At 30.6% G+C, this 21482-nt stretch overlaps 1 protein-coding gene across 1 annotated transcript in view; it reads left to right on the top strand.

Annotated features, from left to right (window-relative positions):
• LOC126886634 (clotting factor G beta subunit-like) overlaps positions 1-21482 on the top strand; it is a 73755-nt gene that overhangs the window by 30964 nt on the left and 21309 nt on the right. Inside the window, exon 5 of the mRNA XM_050653625.1 lies at positions 10428-10621. Coding sequence (XP_050509582.1) covers positions 10428-10621 — 194 coding nt within the window. The remainder of the gene's footprint in view (positions 1-10427; positions 10622-21482) is intronic.

The raw sequence follows: 21482 nt of genomic DNA, 5'->3' as shown, positions 1-21482 counted from the left end.
CTATTTCTAGAGCCTCGATGGAGTAGTTAGAAATGCGTTAGCACTGAGATTGGAAGGTTGCGGGTTCAATTCCCGGGCGATTCATATTCTTTTTGTATTTTTGGTTGTTTTAATAAAAATTTTTTGAAAGTGGTAGATAAGAAAGTTAGTTTGATTTTTAAATAAAATACAAATAACCTTTTAAGTATATTTACTTCGTTTAAATTACCTATTATATAATAGAAGAATATCTTCTTACGTGCGTACATAGTACACACACATTCTTTTTTTTTATTAAAAAATCAAATTTGTTAAAATCGGAATTTTAACCTAAAAATGAAGAAAAAATGAACTCACGGTTTAACTCGCTACAACTCTGTTCCATTTTAATTTTTTTTTTGAAATTTTTACAGCACATACCTCTTACCATTGTGAAGACTATGAAAATTGTTGTAGACTTTCAGTCTTCTTCTTGTAAAAGCTGCAAACTTGTAAATCGCAAAAATTAGGTGGAAAAATTTATTTATCAATTTGATCACGTCTGTGTTAAACTATAGAGTCCAAAAGAAGTGTTATGGGAAGTTTTAGATCTAGACGTGTTATAGAAAAAAAAAATGGTAAAACTTTAAGTTTTAAGAAAAACGTTGTTTTTGTAAATTAATTTTTGTAAAAAGTTAATTTTTTTAAATCTATGCAAAAACTTTGCCAAACTTTTTATGCATAGTCAAATTTGATTTTTTAATAAAAAAATAAGTAATCGTGTGGGGAAAAAGTAAATATGCCATTTTAATTGCCTATTTGTCTTATTTGTAAAATTCATATTAGAGTTTTCAAAAAACGTATACAGGGTGAAATTTTTTCTAAGACCCAAACAAACTAATTTTTTAAATCCGGGCCTGATTTTTATCTAGTTTGAATAAATCAGTTGATTGGGTGATAACATAAATTAAATATTTGTTCAAAAAAAATTTATTTTTGTAATAAAAGTTATTTTTTTTTAAATCTATGGTTCACTTTACCAAGCTTTTAATTATTCATAGTCAAATTTGATTTTTTTTAAATTAAGTCATCGTGTGGGGAAAAAATGAATATGCCATTTTAATTGACTATTTGTCTAATTTGTAAAAATCATATTAGAGTTTTCAAAAAGTGTATACAGGGTGAAATTTTTTCTAAGACCAAAACGAACTTATTTTTTAAATCCGGGCCTGATTTTTTTCTTGTTTGAATAAATCAGTCGATTGGTGCTAACATAAATTAAATATTTGTTCAAAAAAAATTAATTTTGGTAATAAAAGTTAATTTTGTTAAATCTATGGTTCACTTTACCAAACTTTTAATTCATAATCAAAGATTTTTTTATAAAAAATTAAGCAATCGTGTGCGGAAAAAAATAAATATGTAATTTTAATTGCCTATTTGTCTAATTTGTAAAATTCATATTAGAGTTTTCAAAAAGCTTATACAGGGTGAAATTTTTTCTAAGACCCAAACGAACTAATTTTTTTAAGCCGGACCTGATTTTTTTCTAGTTTGAATAAATCAGTTGATTAGGTGGCAATAGTGTAACGATTGACCAAAATAAGAGACACATCGATCTGACCGTTCAAAAATTATGACGAATACAAATTTCTGTCAAAATGCGAAACTCGCCCTGTATATTATTAAACAATGGGAGCAGACACTTTTTAATGGTCATTTGTTATTCCCCATAGGGGCCTCTATACGAGGTAGGAGTATGTACAGTTCCTCATGACTCACCCTGTATAAGTATGAAATTAAAACTATAAAACCTTGTTTTACCCTAGCTTTTGAAGTAGATTAAAATTAGATAAGTATTTCAGTATAATATAAACTTGTTAAAAATTTCAAATTTGAGGATATTGCTGGTATTCAAAGTATTTTCCATAAAAAATTGTTGGCTATTTTTTACATCAAAAATTAAAAAAATAAGTAATATTTTTATTCACAAAAATTTTTATGTATGTTTCCAAGATTTTATGTAATTTTTTTATTTTTTTATTTCCATATTTTTTAATTTCGTAATTTTACGCGTATACAACATACAAAAACATCTGTAACATATTTAAGTTTTTCTAGTTAGTCCATGCTGTATCCGCTCCCGTATGAAAAATTTTCTGATTCGGTTTCTTTGCGGATTCCCTTGCAACAATGACCCCTTTAAGCAAATCAGAAGGGTGCCAGGCGATATTTTTAGGCAGAAATTGTTTAAACATTTCTTTTAACAAACTCAAAAGATCACCTTTTTTGCCCCTAAAAATATTTTTAGGTTTTTTGGTTCAATTTAAACAAAGAAGATTTTTATTTTTCACAAAAGTTTATAGTTTTTGAGTTATAACCGATTTACTATCTGAGAAATGCGAAAATACGCATTTTCGAGGTTTGACAACTTATATTATTCTGGGCAGATTATTGGAAAATAGGCCATTTTTGGGAAAAGTTATTTACCAGCAATTTTATTGCTGGAATCGAATCTTATGATTGTATATATTAATAATATAGGTATGCAAAGTCCGCAGATAGTGTGCTACTTTTTTTATAAACAAAATGGCGCCGAAAAATCGTGTTTTTTTCAATTTTTGCTTTCTAACTCCAAATATTTTAACTTTGCACCAAAAGGCCCAAATAATAATTCACCGTAATCAAATTCTGCATAGAGACGTGTTTTTCCTGGTTGACTTTGATGAAAACTTTCCCCGGAAATGCGGGTTTTTCCAACAAAATCTTTAATTTTCAACTAAAATTTTAGATAAGTAATTGTTTATCAATAATTAAATAACTTGGTAATATAAAAGTACTTTCTGCATAGATTGTAATTCCAGAACCCGATGGAAATTGAGTGAACAGTTTAGCAACAATTAAATTGTTAATTAAAAATTTACGGTCTCTATAATAACCACAATATTTACGATACATAAGAATAACTGTGATTTTTGTATAAAAAGATACTGTACTTATCTAATGTATTTTACAGGATTAAAATTAGTCTATTTAAGTGGACTCAGGAATATTTTAAAATTATAAACAATTTTTTGGCTTATGAACAAATAGAATATCTCGCGAAATATTAAATTAAATTAAATCATTAAAACAGTATTGGAAAAGAAGCGCCAGGACACTTCTTTTAACAGAAAATACATTTAATTGTGATAAGTGGTTGCTGAGTTACGATCGGTCAAAGTTGACCAGCATTTGCTACAAAGATATAAACAATAGGATCATAATTCTCAAATCAGCACCTTTTCGTTTCGGTCCTCTTTCTCCACACCAATTTTCATGTCTTTAAAATACTCATAACATATATTATGATAATAAAAACTATCCATATTACGGGTGAAAATTGCCAAAAATAGCAAAATTTCAATAAAAAATTAGGTTGGAGAAAATGTTATCTCAAACTTCAAAATTGGTATACGTTAAAAAATGTATTTTCTCGGCTTCCCATGGAGCAATTTTCTTCTTTCTTTTTTTGTTCCCAAGTAACTCGAGTAGAGCCATCTAACTAACGCATTATTAAATGTCAAAGTTGCTTTTGTTTTGTTATAATAAATTAATTTATTTATTATAACAAAAAATTTTAATTTGTTTAAATAAAGATTGTTTAAATAATTATACAGCTTTCAGATGAGAATATTTGTGTTTTTAACGTTAAAAGGTACACTTGTAGTAAATTTATCTAAAAATAGTCTACAACTGGAAAAAATATGTAGTTCTCTTTCCTTATAAATAAATTAATCTATTATAACAAAACAAAAGCAACTTTGACATTTAATAATGCGTTGTTAGATGGCTCTACTCGAGTTACTTGGAAACAAAAAAATAATGAAAAAAATTTTTCCATGGGAAGCCGAGAAAATGCATTTTTTTACTTTGAGATTACATTTTCTCCAACCTAATTTTTGATTGGAATTTTGCTATTTTTGGCAATTTTCACCCGTAATATCGATAGTTTTTATTATAATAATATATGTTATGACTATTTTAAAGATATGAAAATTTGTGTGGAGTAAGAGAACCGAAATGAAAAGCCGATGGTTCGAAAAATATAATCCTATTGTTTATATATTTGCAGTAAATGCTGGTCAACTTTGACCGGTTGTATCTCAGCAACCACTCATCATAATTAAACGTTTTTTCTTTTAAAAGAAGCGTCCTGGCGCTTTTTTTCCAATACCGGTTTAATGATTTAATTTAATTTAATATTTCCCGAGATATTTTATTTGTTTATAACCCAAAAAATTGTTTGTAATTTTAAAATATTCCTGAGGCCACTTATATAGTCCAATTTCAATTCTGTTAAAGTACGTTAGATACGTATAGTGTCTTTTTATACAAAAATCATAGCTATTCTTATCTCTCATAATCATTGTGGTTATTATAGCAACCGTAAATTTTTAATTAACAATTCAGTTTTGCTAATCTGTTTATTCAATTTCCATCGGCTTCTGGAATTATAATCTATACGGAAAGTACTTTTATACTACCAAGGTATTTAATTATTGATAAACAATTACTTATCTAAAATTTTAGTTGAAAATTAAAGATTTTGTTGGAAAAACTCGTATTTTCCGGGAAAATTTTTCATCGAAGTAAATCGGGAAAAACACGTCTCTATGCAGAATTTAATTACGGTGAATTTTTATTTGGGGCTTTTTGGTGCAAAGTTAAAATCTTTGGAGATATAAAGCAAAAATTGAAAAAGACACGATTTTCCGGCGCCATTTTGTTTATAAAAAAAGTAGCACACTATGTGCGGACTTTGCATACCTATATTATTAATATATACACTCATAAGATTCGATTCCAGCAATAAAATTGCTGGTAAATAACTTTTCCTTGTATTTTGCTAATTAGCCCAGAGTATATGTATGTTATTATTTTTGAGCTTGCCAAGTGTCTAAATTGAAGTTTAAACATTCAATTTCAAGAGTCTGATGAGTAATCGGGGGTTAATTATACTCGTCGCACTATCCGGTGCGGCTCTGTCGCGCTTATGCATATTACGATTATATGTACTTATACAAAAAATGGCCAACGAATACTTGACTTGACATTAAAATTTTATAATTTATCGTAAATATATTTTGTTTTTAATAATGTATTAATTTATTCAATTAATTATTGCCAATATGCTAATTGAATAGTTCGACAGAGACTCGCCATATAGTGTGACGGGGGGCGCGTCGCCTAGGTGCGGCCGGTGTCTTAAAAGTCGACTGGGCGCGTATAATTAACAAATAAAAAACAAAGTTTTATATTGACCTAAACCCCGATTACTTATCAGAATCTTTTGAATGTTTAAACTTCAATTTAGACACTTAGCAACCTCAAAAATATTAACTTACATAATATGAATTTTCAAGCCTCGAAATGCGTATTTTCACATTTTTCAAAAAACCTAAAAAATATATTCCTAAACATAAACTTGTTTCAAAAAATTATTCAAACAATTTCTGCCAAAAAATTTTGCCCAACACCTTTCTAATTTGTTTAAAGGGGACATTTTTGAGCAATAATCCGGAAAGAAACCGAATCAGATTTTTTTTCATACGGGAGCCGTTTGGTAGAGTTCGATAGATTTTTCAAAAATATTGAATAAGTGTATGTATTTTGCAGTTCTTCGATCTGATGTTCATTTCGCGAAATATCGCGGGATTCGTATTTAAAATATTAAATTTGCCCCTCCCCCCTCTGGGAAGCCGTGTTCATCCAAAAATCTATCATTCGATAGATTTTTGAAAAATATTAAGCATGTATTTTTTAGTTTTTCAATCTGTCATTCATTTCGCAAAATATTCGCTTTTTTTGTGAAACTTTGGGACTCACCCATTTACTTAACTTACCTTATCTTAATCTGACGATTTCGAGTTTTTCTAAGGATAGATTTTTTTTGGCTCCCCCTTAACGAACACTCCCCTGTATTAAGGGCCAATATATGGTAGAGGTACATTTACAGGATACAAGGTTTCTCCCGATATGATGATCTGACGCCCTCGAGTAACTACAAAAATCCCCGCTTGGGCTCTCCTACCATTAACCGCTATATAAAGCGGCCCCTAGACATTCAATATTAACGTTAATATTGTGTACAATATTATACAGTATGGTGCAAATGAAAGGAATAAGTTCGTTATTTCGTCAGTCGGCGACTTAAAGGAAAGATCCTGAAACAGGTCGATTTTTATTTTTTTTTTTTATTATATTTTTTTGACATATACAGGGTGTCCAGAAACTCTACCGACAAACGAAGACAGGAGATTCTTCAAATAATTTTAAGATATTTTAACCCAATTCACCTAGTCCGAAAATGCTTCCTAAGGGAGCTAGAGTTCTTTGAAGATGGCGTCTTGTAATTAGATTTTCTTAAATAACCCCAGAACGCTTCCATTGAGAAAAACAAAAATTGGTACACAGTACACATATTTGTCTTCCAAAGATAAATTAATTCCGTGCATTGCAAATTTTTAGTACCGGTCATAGGCGTCCGTTTTGGGTAGGGAAACACGTATTTTATCGCATAACTTTTTGATCTTTAATTTTTAAGCATTTCTGACTCTGGATTATTAAATTGTAAGGTATTTTACAACTTAAAGGTACTCTTGGTTTAAGTCGATAGGATACACCATTTTGTAGAAAAATCGATTTGAAAATTTTTCTTTTTTTGAATTTTCAAAAAAAAATTAAAAAAAAAACTATTTAGAAATCCGAAAACTGGTACGTTTATTTATATTTCAGAGATGAATCGATTTCATATTGCGAATTTATAGTACGGTTCATATGCGTCCGTTTTGGGTAGGTCAACGGTTATTTTATTGCTTAGCATTTTTGTCGTTAATTTTTAGGCATTGTTGACCCTAGAATATTAAGTTATGAGGTATTCTAGTACTAAAAGTTACTCTTGCTTTAAGTTGGTAAAATACACCGTTTTTTCTTGAAACTTTTTTCAACTTTTTTTTAAATTCAAAAAACGAAAAATTACTTTACCGGCTTTAAGCAAGAGTATTTTTTAGTAGTAGAATACCTCACAATTTCATAATCCAGTGGCAAAAATGCTGAAAAGTTACAGACAAAAAAGTTATGTGATAAAATACCCATTGCTCTACCCAAAACGGACGCCTATGATCGATACTAGAAATTCTCAATAGATGGAATCTATTTATCTCTGGAAGATAAATATATGCACCGACTTTCGTTTTTCTAAATTAAAGCTTTCTGGAGGTATTTAAGAAAAACTAATTACAAGACGCCATCTTCAAAGAACTCTAGCTCCCTTATTTTCGGATATATTCTTAGCATTTTCAGACTTGGTGAATTGAGCTAAATTGACCTAAAATTATCTGAAGATTCTCCTGTCTTCGTTTGTCGGTAGATTTTCTGGACACCCTGTATATCATATTCATACTACTCTCACTACTGTCGTCATCCAACTGTCTTTTTTACTATAAGCCAACACTTTTTTAATGGGAATAGGGTTCGTGTGCTAGCTTATTTGAAAGGTCATTCAATTCTCTATTCAGCAATATAAACGTTAACATAATTATTAATACCAGGTGTCCAAAAATTTTTTTGAATTAAATTAATTGGCACAAAAAGAAGAATGTATGTAATTTATTTATTGAATTGCCAAGAGGCGGATGGATGGCAGCTTGCATAATTAGTAGCCGGTTTTTTTTAATTTTTGCCTCGTTTAAACGCACTTTTTACGTCAAAATTGGTCATAGGTTTGGTAAAATTTAAAAATCACAATAAAAGGTAAATAAATAAATCAAAAAATAAATCAAAATAAATGTAAAAATAAAGGCGTAAAATATTTAGTGACCTGCGGTCACTGTACCGGGTGTCCCAATAATAATGGCTCTCGGCCATATCTCAGGAACCGTTTATAGTAGAGCTTCGAAATAAAAAATTTTATAACAAAAGTTGCCACAGGAAAAGCCTGGAAATTATTTTCATAATTGTGGGACCACCGCTAGAGGGCGTAATTGAATATCAAAAATTCAAAAATCTAAATTTTACAAAATTTTCCTAATGAAGGGGCACTGGAAATCCGATCGTCGTATTCTTCATAAAATTCTACGCATATTTGATTTGACAAGTTTAGGTCTACCTTTGGAAATAAGAGGTGGGGGTGAGTGGGAACCTTGTTATGAAAAACTGGCTGTGAGTCCGGTTCTGCTTAATCAAATTTTGCAAACTTGGTCTTGTTGAAGACAGATCTTTTTCGTCAATGTAAAAGTTATGATTTCGAACCAACTTACTGAGTAATATGCCAGCTAGAAGGCGTTATTTAATTTTTTGCAGAAATCTAGTGTTCCTTGGAAAATATTAAATACAAACATGCATTTTTAATACCATATTACAAAATTAGACAAAATTAGCAACAGAATAGCGAAAACCGCATGTTAATACCTTTTTTCTATCTCGAGATATCTTACAAAACGTGAAAATTTAAAAACATAACTGTTACTGTCACCGGTAAACGAAATAATTCATTAAAAGTAGTGTGCTATGGAGACAACAAAGAAACATTTTCCAGCTGTCAACGTATATTAGGTCTTTTCAACGCTTCTCATTTGTTTCGAGCCTCGTTCATATCTCGTATATTAATATTATACACGGATTATACGGCATATGACAGAGGCTCGAAACAAATGAGAAGCGTTGAAAAGCCCTATTACAAAGAAATAAAAACAACTATTTAGTGATGACATAAACGTTCAAATTTTTGCCTATCATTTTCGTTGCAAACATTTACTCTTTCAAGAGTAGATTGAACAGCAGTCTCAATTTCTGCTCTCGATATGCTTTGAATGGCGTTTAGTATTCTCTGGATAATGTATTCTAGAGTAGTGTATGATGGGCAACAATTTGAATATTTAGGTCGTCACTAAGTAGTTCTTTTTGTTCTGTGTTATATTTAATTTTAATAGTATTGTTTCTCTTTATATTGTTGTTTTAATTAATTATATTTTTATACGTTGACATCTGAAAAATGTTATTTTGTTTTTTTCCACAGCACACTACTTTTCATTAACTTAGTTTACCGATGATAGTAACAGTTATGTATAAAATTTACACGTTTCTCGAGATATCTTGAGATAGACAAAAGGTATCGACATGCGGTTTTCGCTATTCTATTGCTAATTTAATCTAATTTTATAAAGTATGATTAAAAATGCATACTTGTGTTTAATATTTTCCAAAGAAAACTAGATTTCTGAAAAAAATTAAATAACGCCTCCCAGCTGGCTTATTACTTATTAGGATGGTTCAAAATTATCACGCTTACATTGAAGAAAAAGATCTGTCTTCAACAAGACCCAGTTTTCAAAATTTGATTTAGCAGAACCGGACTTACAGCCATTTTTTCATAACAAGGTTCCCACTCACCCCCACCTCTTATTTGCAAAGGTAGAGTTAAACTTGTTAAATCAAATATGCGCAGAATTTGATGAAGAATACAATAATCGGATTTCCAGTGCCCCTTCATTAGGAAAATTTGGTAAAATTTAGATTTTTTTATTTTTGATATTCAATTACGCCCTCTAGCGGTGGACTCACAATTATGAAAATAATTTCCAGGCTTTTCCTGAGGCAACTTTTGTTATAAAATTTTTTATTTCAAAGCTCTACTATAAACCGTTCCTGAGATATGGCCGAGAGCCATTCTTATTGGGACATCCGGTACAATGTACATATATGTAGGTATTCTCCTTTTCATGAACATTTTTCAGTGCGTCACAAATTATAGAAAAAAAGGTAAGTCCGTGATAATACACATTTATGACATTTATTCTAACGTGACATTTTAGTTAAATCTGACAGTTGTCAAATTTTATTTTCAATTTGGAATAAAACCAAATCAATTGTGTCTATTGCATTTATAAAATGGTATTTTCTTTCATTTGTATAGTCTTATAAATTGTACAGATTATATTGATAATATTATTATTTTATTTAATAAATAATTCTTTTTTGATTATGGCGCCATCTATCGACAACTAGAATAATCACCGAACTATTCCCAGACGTGCCTTTTTTTCTGTCACATACAATTTAATGCGTTAGAGAGAAATCGAAAAACTGTGACGCACTGAAAGATGATCATGAGAAAAAGAATAATACATACATAATGTATTCTGATGGTACGGTGCACCGACATATTACTTGCACCTTCGCCATTATTTAATGTCTTACATTTTACATTTAATAACTTGAGATTTGTGTAAATGGATTGGCAGCTATTTTAGCGGTTTTTAGCTATTTTAAATTAGCGATATTTCTTTGTTCGTATAAATTCTTCTAAATTAGAATATAATTTATACTGATATACTTTATAACGTTCCTTATTTAGTATTATTTTAGAATCTTATTGTATTATTCTGGTAGAAACAATTTTGTCATGTTTTTTCTTTTAAATTTTTTAGACTATCGCTATGTAAATCAAGTGGGTATAGTATATGGATGGTCCGATAACGGTAACGTAACGTGCCGAGCTAAAAAGGTCGGATTGCCTATTTTAACCTCAGAAGAATGTCTAAAAGGATTTAATGATCCAGAATACGTTACAAGTGATAAAGGCTGCTTAGGCGTACCTGGTTCAGTTTCTCCTGTATGCAAAGTAAGTATTAAAAGGAAAATATTTTAGTTTATTTTATTCTCGGAGAAGATTACACTATTACCAATATATTACAAAGAAATAAAAGTTGAGAATAATAACAATAACAAACAAATTTCCTTTTAAGTCTAGGTATTCGCAGAGGCGAAGGCCTAGACTTAGAAGGAAAATAATAATAAGCACTAAAGAATATAAATACCTGGGAGTTACATTGACAAGAGAGATGAAAACGACGAAACAGATATACTTACAACAAAAATTAGGTAGAGGAAGAGCCATCACAAGTCAGATAAACTCAGTACTGTGAAGTAAAGACACACGAGAAAATACAAAAAACAACTATATAAAACAGTGATTGAAAGTACAGTTACATATATGGCTTAGAAATCTGAATAATAAGTAAGAAAATGCAGAATCGAATAAACGCAGTAGAGAACAATTTTTGAGGAAGATGCTGTAGATTGACATTACACGATCATATAAGAACAGATATAATAAAAGAAATCATGAAGGTAGAGACAACATTAACGGATACGATAGGGAGAAAACAACTTTCCTGGTACGGACCCATAAGAAGAATGAATGATGAAAGATTAACGATTAGAACTTGGAAATGGGTCCCAAAAAGAAGGAAAAAAGGAAGACCAAAGAAGTCTTGGGAAAAAGGGATCAATATAGCCATGAACAGAAGAAATATAAAAGTAGACTCATGGCAAAACAGAAAACAATGGCGTTCAAATTGCGATAAATAGCCTAGGATGCTGTAAAACAGTCGCCATATATACAAAAAAATACATGAGAAGAATAGAACAAATAAAAAAAACAATATAACCTTAAAAATTTTAAACTTTTTGTGTACATACATAGACATATAATACCTAGACTGCGCGTTGCCATCTAAAACTAAGTATCGATTGCGACAGACAAAACTGAGGATATTCCCAAACTCAATCGACTATAGGTGGCAGTGTAGTTGCGTGAAAATGGCCGATGTAATTGAGATAACGTATTTTGGTATAATTAACATTGTTATTGATGTAATTAATTAATATAAATAAATTATTCATTAAATTAACACATCCGACAAGCTTTCAAACGACGTTGATACATAGGTTAACGGATGATTTGTTTATATTTTCATCCCAAATCTTCTAGTTCCAAATAAGCGGCAGCACTTTCGCTTGAGCTTGCGAATTAGGTGGAAAGCCTTTCTAATAACGGGGGTTTATTACACAGAGAGAAGATACAAAAAAAGTGACAAAATTAAACATTTTCGTTATCAAATAAAATAAATAAATGCTGTTTGATGTCACAGAATTTAAAATCCTAAAAAATTTAAAGATGGCCAAACAAATACCAAATAGCAAAATTGAAGTGAAGATTATGACACCTCTGACTATGAAAATAGCAAATAGATATGAATGGAGCTTAATCACCAATCGGGCTCAAAACAGATCAGAAAAGCTCATATTAAGGGCATAGGTGCAAAATGTCGCTCCAATGTCTTTTAAATGCAATATTTTTTTTCGAAACCTGAGATAAAAAATAAGTATTTTTAAAAAATTTAAACGCAGAATGAAAGATTAAAATTACCGAGGACCGAAAGTCCCTTAGAATAACCAAAAAGGTTCTTTGAATGAGATAGGTATTTAAAATTAAAACACACTAAATTTTCTCTTTTTTGTCCACCCCTGTAACTTAATAAAATAAATATTATAGAAGTTTTCAGGGACTTTCGGCCCTCAGTAATGATGCAATTTAAAAGCAGAATGAAAGATTACAATTACCGAGGACCGAAAGTTCCTCGCAATAACCAAAAAGTTTTTTTTAATGATATATTTAAAATTAAAAATCACACTAAATTTTCTCTTTTTTGTCACTCCTGTATCTTAATAAAATAAACATTATAGAAGTTTTAAGGGACTTTCGGCCCTCGATAATAATGCAATATTTTATTCTGCGTTTAAATTTTTCAAAAATACTTATTAGTTTTCTCAGGATTCGAAAAAAATGAATGCATTTAAAACACATTGGAGCGACATGTTGCGCCTATGCCCTTAATAGGCGGCTTATACTCCTGTCCAGGAGTGACAGACCAGAGAAGGACACATAAGGTAAACAGTTCTGATTTGGCACCTATAAGAGTTATTTGTCGACCAGGTAAGCAGTATGCACAGTGCAACTTAAGAGAGACGAGATTGTTTAATGGAGGCTCTGTGACGTTTTGGGGTGGAATCTCCTTGAGAATAAGTACGGATTTGATGTCTACGTGAGGCTCTTTTAAATAGCGAGAGGTACAGTTGCGGTCATTAAATAGTTTACAGGATTACGTACCTAGGAGCCGAATTTTTAAATTTTTACCCCGTGTAAACGCACCTTTTACGTCAAAGTGATGTTACCACTGGTGTACCTAGAATAGGTTGATTACAATTAAAAAATCAAAATAATATAAATAATATATTTTACAAAATTTAACAAAATGAAAAGTATAGAAAGAAGTCTTTTTGAATAAACTTGATTATGGTATTAATAACGAAAATAAGGAAGTCTGGTTTTAAAGTACCCTTTTATTTTAAATCTATTTTATATTAAATATTGATAAACACATCTTTGTTTGATTTTCCATATGCACATATGCCTCACGTTTAAATCTGCAGCAACTTGCCTTAGTGAACAACCTTCTTCGAGATTGGCAACTGCTCCTGCTTTTTGCGCATCACTCAAATGAATTCGAATCATTTTGGAGGAGTTTGATATCGTTTTATTTTATTTTTCAACATTTCTGAAATTTTTGACAAGCATTGACTTTTTCAAATTTTTTGACTTTGACATTTATCAAATCCGTACGACACTGCTATTTTTTCAGTATTACAATGTAAAAATTAAAGTGTAAACTATTCAGTGACCGTAACTGTACATTACACAGATTTTTTTCTTTAAACACTCTGTTCCTTTCGCACTATATGTAGAATATCATTTCATCTTAGTGGTATGATAAGACATGGCTTCCGCACTTATCGCATGTAGTTAGTTAAAACACATATTAAAGAGTAAAACCGTCTAGTTTTATTGTTATTAAAGATATCAGAGAAATTAAAAAAACTAAATATTCGCAAAATATGAACCTCCAACATAATATCAATGTATACCCATCTTTGTGCCTTTTCCTTCCTACAAGGTATCTCAAACTTTTGGTTCGGTTAAAACACATGTTAAACTACCAAATAGTCTATTAGTCTAAGAGCTAGTGAACCCTCCGACTAACGGTCGTCCTGTAAGGCTAGAAATTTGTCTAGTGATAATTCATAGCACACCAAGGCTAAAAACCATGACCTGGCAGGCATCAGTCGTGCACGTGTATCTACCAGGTGAATCGAAAAGTGCAAATTTAGGGGGTAAAATAAACTTTCTCCTGTAAAGTTTAAATTTAAGTATGTGTTTGAGTAAGTCATTTAGAAGAAATGTGTACAATGACAGGCGATTCTGAAGAGCATAAGACCTTGCCAGGCGAGGAGAAAAATTATGGGTTTTCCTAAAATTATTTTTTTTGCATCGAACAAAGTTTTTTTAGATTTTTTGAATCACTCCAAACAGAAAAGGTCTTAGGTGATTTTTCTCTTAAGTTAATAGTTATTGTTATATAAGCGATTAAAAATTTTGAAAATTGCGAAATCGGCCATTTTTAACCCTAAATCGGACATTTAACAAAAAATTTCAATGTTGCCAAGACAGGTAGATATTCTTTAAACATTGATTGATGAAATCCCGAAGAATCTTTTGCAGTACAATATCGAAAAATTGTTTTTTAACTGCTAATCAAGCGGGCACGACACTGTAGTATAAGTGAGGACGTTTGAGTTTGCATAAATTCATTTTCTCGAGAAAGGGCAAATTTAAAGAGAAATCCTCAGACAGGTCGATTTTTATTCTTAAATTAGGACTTTTTGGCATACATATAATACTAGTGACGTCATCCGTCTGGGCGTGATAACGTAATCGATGATTTTTTAAATGAGAGTAGGGGTTTTGTGATACCTCATTAGAAAGGTTATTTAATTTTCTATTCAGTAATATAAACACTAACATAATTATTTATACAGGGTGTACAAAAAAAAATTTTATTAAATTAATTTAGACAAAAAGAAGAAAAAAATTGTTTGTACACCCTGTATAAATAATTATATTAAGCTTTATATTACTGAATAGAGAATTAAATAACCTTTCAAATGAGTAATCACACAACCCCACTCTCATTAAAAAAAATCATCGATTACGTCATCACTCCCAGATGGATGACGTCACTAGTATTATATATATGCCAGAAAGTCCTAATATAAAAATAAAAATCGACCTGTCTGAGGATTTCTCTTCAAATTTGCCCATTCTCGAGATAATGAATTTATGCAAACTCAAACGTCCTCATTTATACTACAATGTCGCGCCCGCTTGATTAGCAATTAAAAACAAAGGGGTTTTCGATATTGTATTGCAAAAAACTCTTTTGGATTTCATCAATCAATGTTTAAGGAATATCTACCTACCTTGGCAACATTGAAATTTTTAGTTAAATGTCCGATTTGTGGTTAAAAATGGCCGATTTCGCAATTTTTAATCGCTTATATAATAAAAACTATTAACCTAAGAGAAAAGTCACTAAGACCTTTTCTGTTTGGAATAATTCAAAAAACCTAAAAAAACTTTGTTCGATGCAAAAAAGATAATTTTAGTAAAAACCCCTAATCTTTCCCCTCGCCTGGCGTCTTATGCTCTTCAGAATCGCTTGTCATTGTACACATTTCTTCTAAATGACTTACTCAAACACATACTTAAATTTAAACTTTACAGGAGAAAATTTAGTATATTCAAATGGGAAATAAGCCACAATCTTACCTAAAAATGATTTTATTAACGTTTCGACGCCCAAGTCGGGTGTCGTTGTCAAAATATAAAATAATACTAAATAAACAAAAATGTTGTTGTTTAGTAAAAAATTCTTCTAATAATTTATATAATCTGACTCATTTATATCGGCAATTCAGACACGTATTATACATTTTAAAGTAGACGACTTTAAAATGATATTGCCAATATTGATGAGTTGCGTTCCTGGGACGACTTTACTAAAAGATAGTTCATTCGATTACATGAAATCAATCCCAACTCAAGAATATCCGCCACAAAAAATCATAGCATGTGATCTGTCTTTAAAAAGACAACCAAATGCAACGGTGGCACTGAAATTCTCGCGTTAGAGATTCCATAGTAAATCACGAGGGAAAACCAGGAAAAACCTCGTGATACTATCCCGACATCGTAAGTATTTGGATTTACTATGGAATCTCTAACGCGAGAATTTCAGTGCCACCGTTGCATTTGGTTGTCTTTTCAAAGACAGATCACATGCTATGATTTTTTGTGGCGGATATTCTTGAGTTGGGATTGATTTCATGTAATCGAATGAACTATCTTTTAGTAAAGTCGTCCCAGGAACGCAACACATCAATATTGGCAATATCATTTTAAAGTCGTCTAGTTTAAAATGTATAATACGTGTCTGAATTGCCGATATAAATGAGTCAGATTAAATAAATTATTAGAATAATTTTTTACTAAGCAACAACATTTTTGTTTATTTAGTATTATTTTGTATTTTGACAACGACACCCGACTTGGGCGTCGAAACGTTAATAAAATCATTTTTAGGTAAGATTGTGGCTTATTTCCCATTTGAATATACTTGATTATAAAAATGCCACAAGAAAATAGCTTCAGAACAACAGGAGAAAATTTATTTTACCCCCTAAATTTGCACTTTTCGATTCACCTGGTAGATACACGTGCACGGCTGATGCCTGCCAGGTCATGGTTTTTAGCCTTGGTGTGCTATGAATTATCACTAGCAAATTTCTAGCCTTACAGGACGACCGTTAGTCGGAGATTTCACTAGCTCTTAGACTATATTTTCTTTGTTTCTAAAGATATCAGGGAGATTCAAAAAACGAAATATTCACAAAACATAAGACTACAATACAATTCTAATATATGCTCACATTTGTACCTCGTCCTCCCTACAGGGTGTCTCAAACTTAACATAAGAAAACATTTATTTTCTTCCGCCCGGTATAAGTACAAAAAAAAAAGTTTGAGTTAACCTTTGCACCAGTGGCAAAGCGTCCATGTAACCACTGTTACCATTGGTAACAGTTACAAATCTTACAAATAAAATATTTTATGACTACTACAAAATAATTCCATTTATATTTTTTACCAACAGAAATACTTGTTAATAGTACCTAATTCAGTAAATAGCCAACTAGACGCACGAAAATATTGGCGAGATATGTGAATCCATGGCACGTTATCATATATTATTATGCTGTTACCAATACTGGCACTGGTAAACGGTACGCAGGAGAAACCTCGCTATCGGTCGGGACTAGCTGTGAAAATTTTGAAGGAGCGACGGGTCTAGAGACGGCGCGCGGGCACGCTGTGCATATCAGTAGTGTCACCATTTTGAAGATTGGTAACATTAGTTTAGTACCTATTACAGATTACAGTGTGCGTGCATTTAAACATGGAAGATTGTCGCTACGTATTGCGTAATTGATCAACTACTTAAAAACTCATTCTACTTGTATATTTTTTTATATATTATTTTAAAGAAAAAAATGATATTATTGAAAATGGAAGAATTAAAATATAAACAATAGTTTTCAAAATCTGTTCTTTTTCCTACTTGTTCATTTTTTTATGTTAATTTTATGGTAGAATAAGATGTTTAGTTTGTTTATTATTTATTGTTATACCTGTTACATATACATAATTACATACATATAATTTGGGAATAGTGATTTGTTTAATTTTATCCCACAGGATTGAAGACAAAAACTTATATTTGGGCGGTTCAAAATATTTTTTTAAATAAGATTTTTTTACATCTGGTTTTGGTAACACTTTAGAAAAACTCACGCGTCGCCACTGCTTTGCACAACCGTGTAAATACTAAAGAAAAATCTAAAATAATAAAAAAAATTTGCGGAATCCCTGATCTGTTAAGGAAAAACAAACTATGAAATTGAGCATAATTTTATATATCCCTAACTTTTGACGAGCAGTTTATTAGTTGTAATCACTCTTGCATATTTTTTTAATTCTCCTTTGTGTTAAAGGCATTTTTAATTAGCAATGCTTATTATTATTTTTATTTAGCAGTAGCATTTATATGTTTGAAAATACATAATTTTGTCAAGTTAATAGCATTTTTAAATCTCTCAGAATCTCAGAAAACATAGACGCTTATTAGTCCGTTCTTTAACGGTAAAATATTGCAAAACCTCTAAATTTTAAAGAACCGCTTGGATTGACATGAAATTTGGCATACATATAGCTAACAAGTCAAAGAAAAAAAGTGATATTGTGCCGATATGTACTTTTGCCCTGGGGGTGGTTTTCACCCCCTCTTGGGGGTGAAAAAATATTCGTCCGAAGAAAGTCAGGAAATGGATAAACTGGCTAATTTTAAGTAACTTTTGTTCTATAGAGTTTTTTCACTAAGTCAATACTTTTCGAGTTATTTGGCAGTGAATATGTTCATTTTGTTAACAAAATATCCACGCTTTTAGACGGTTTTTCGCAAATAACTCAAATAGGAAGTATTTTGTCGAAAAAACATTCTTAGCAAAAATATAGCCTGCAAAAAATTTGAAAAAATGGTCATCACGTCTCTATACCTATCACGTCTCTATACCTAGTAGAAGCAGAGTCATAGCTAATGAAAAATAGGCTCATATTCGTCAAATTCCAAATGGAATACTTTGACTTGAAATAACCAAAATGAAGCACATTTCGGGGAAAACTCATTACAACTTATTTAAAGTGACTAAAAAAAGCTTCATTTTTGTTTTATAAAAAAAATTTCTAGCATCAAAATTAAACAAGTTACGCTCAAAATAAAGTTAGTCCCTTTTGGTTTTGGTAAAAGAATCGAGAAAATCACCCCCTAATTAGTATCTTAAATGAACTTAATACGACTTCACAAGTTTCTTGACTCGTGTATATATTGTTTATATGGTCTGTAAGTTTAATCGGTTCAAAGTCCTTATTATTGAAAGGGCTGTAGTTAAAAGGGGTTGAACGAGTCACTGATCACGAATGTATGCAAATTTAGAAACACCAAATCTTAATCAATTTTTGTCTAACAGAAAAACAAAAAAATACATGATATTAAGAAAAGCAAATCTGACTTTTTTTGTTTTTAAGGTTTTTGGTATCTCTAACAATTTTTAAGTTATTTTGAAAAAAGCATATTTTTCAAAATTTATATTTTTAAAAATTTTATTTTGAAACCAAATTTTTTCAAAAATAAGCACTTTGAATCGATGACACTTACAGATCTTATAAACACAACATAAGTAAAATAATTTGTGGAGCGGTAACGATTAATTTCATTTCAGTTGCTAATTAGGGGTTGGTCTTCCCGATTTTTTTTGCAAAAACAAAAGGGACCAACTTTATTTTGAGCGTAACTTGCTTAAATTTAATGCTAAAAACTTTTTGTAAAAACAGAAATAAAGCTTTTTTAAAACAATTTAAAAAAGTTATAATGGGTTTTCCCCAAAAAGTGCTTAATTTTTTGGATATTTCACGTCGAAATATTCTATTTGAAATTTGGTGAATATGAATCTATTTTTCATTGGCTATAACTCTGGTTCTACGAGATCCAGAGACCTAACGCGTCCACCATTTTTTAAAATTTTTTGTAAGCTATATTTTTGCTAAGAACATTTTTTTCGACAAAATACTTACTTTTTGAGTTATTTGCGCAAAACCGTCTAAAAGCGTGGTTATTTTGTTGAAAAATGAACATATTCACTCGCAAATATCTCGAAAAGTGTTGACTTCGCAAAAAAACTCCATAGAACAAAAGTTACTTAAAATTAGTCAGTTTACCCATTTCTGGACTTATTTTGGACATATATTTTTTCACCCCCAAAAGGGGGTGAAAGTCACCCCCAGGGCAAAAGCACACATCGGCACAATATCACTTTTTTGCTTTGACATGTAAGCTATAAGCATGCCAAATTTCATGTCAATCCAAGCGGTTCTTCAAAATTTAGAGCAAAAACCGTGAAAGGATAGACTATATTGAAGCTAACTCTTTGTATGAACGAAAAATAAAAAAAACCTCTACAAGAGCATAATAAATTTGCAATCAAATGATAGTAATTCAACAAATTACAATTAAATATCTTCTGGATGTAATGTATTATATTAAACACACATTGTTATACTTAATGATCCTTTAGTAACCCAGATAATAGGGATTTCATATAAGCAATAAGCATGTTAGATATACAAAAATAAGACTTACTTACCTACTAGCAAAAATATTCATACCTGAAGAAAACTTCCACACAAAACAGTAGATTACACATTGGGTGGAATGCATAAAACGTAGTACCTGCTAATGCTTCAAGTACGTACTACATTTTTGAAGAATTTGCTACACTTACAAAGCATTTGCTTTCCTCCGTAGCACCTGCTACTATTTACCAGATACATAGAAGGAGGTACTACGCTTTTGAAGTATTTGCTAGTTTAGTAGAATTTGCTTCAGTTTAGGTGAAGTTGGTGGATGAACGACTTCGGCGTAGGTGTTTTTTGTTAAAAAATGGCAGCATTTATGAATGTTCGTCGTAGAAAAATCTACAAACCAGGAAGAAGATACAATAACGATATTCATCGTAAAATATTTAGGTAATTATCATGAGTCGTGCAGTTTTATTCATACAGTGCGCTGGAATAAGTGTTACCCCCCATATTAACTCATTTATTTTTAGTATATAAGCAAAACGCTCAGAGAGGTCAATTTTTAAAATAATTATAATATATTATATCATCAATGTTTCGAACTTTACGCAATCCCTCTTCAGATGACAGTCGTAACTTTGATTTTTTAAATGGGAAAGTACATCATGTGACACCCCATTTAAAAGCTTCTGAAATACTGATTACAAAAATGTATAATACTTGGGCAAAATTTCGGTCAAATGCTTTTTAAATGTATTCACTTTTTTCGAATCTTGAGAAAACTAATGAGTATTTTTGAAAAATTTAAACGCAGAATGAAATATTACATTATTACCGAGGGCCCAAAGTCCCTTAGAATAAACAAAATGTTTCTTTTGAATGATATATTTGAAATTCAAAGTCATACTAAATTTTCTCTTCGTTTTCACCCCTATAACTTATTTAAATAAACAATATTTAGGGACTTTCGACCCTCGGTAATAATGTAATCTTTCATTTTGCGTCTAAAATTTTCAAAAATTCCTTATTAGTTTTTCAGGATTAAAAAAAAATTAATGCATTTAACAATCATTGGACCGAAATTTTGCACATTATAAATTTTTGTAATCAGTATTTCAAAAGCTTTTAAATGATCTGTCACATGATGTACCTACTTTCCCATTTAAAAAAATCAAAATTATGACTGGCATCTGAAGAGGGATCGCGTAAAGTTCGAAACATTGATGCTATAATATACTATGATTATTTTAAAAATCGACATGTCCGAGCGTTTTGATTATGTGCTAAAAATAAAAAAGTTAACCTGGGGGTAATACTTATTTCAGCACACTGTATATGTAGGTATATACAGGGTATTTCATTACTAATTGTCCATATAGTAACTGAAGAAAACTTAGCACAAAATACGAAGATTTAACCTAAAACATTTAAAAACTATTTTTGCTCAGCATTTTAAAACTATTCGACGTATCCTTTTCATACTTGGCAGGAAGTATAAGTACTGTACAAACTACTAAATTATGTTAAACAAACGTTTTTGGCTGTTACCAGA

Source organism: Diabrotica virgifera, chromosome 6 (genome assembly GCF_917563875.1).
Source record: "Diabrotica virgifera virgifera chromosome 6, PGI_DIABVI_V3a".
NCBI lineage: Eukaryota > Metazoa > Arthropoda > Insecta > Coleoptera > Chrysomelidae > Diabrotica > Diabrotica virgifera.
Note: the sequence above shows the minus strand (reverse complement) of the source record. Positions and strands in the feature narration are given on the sequence as shown.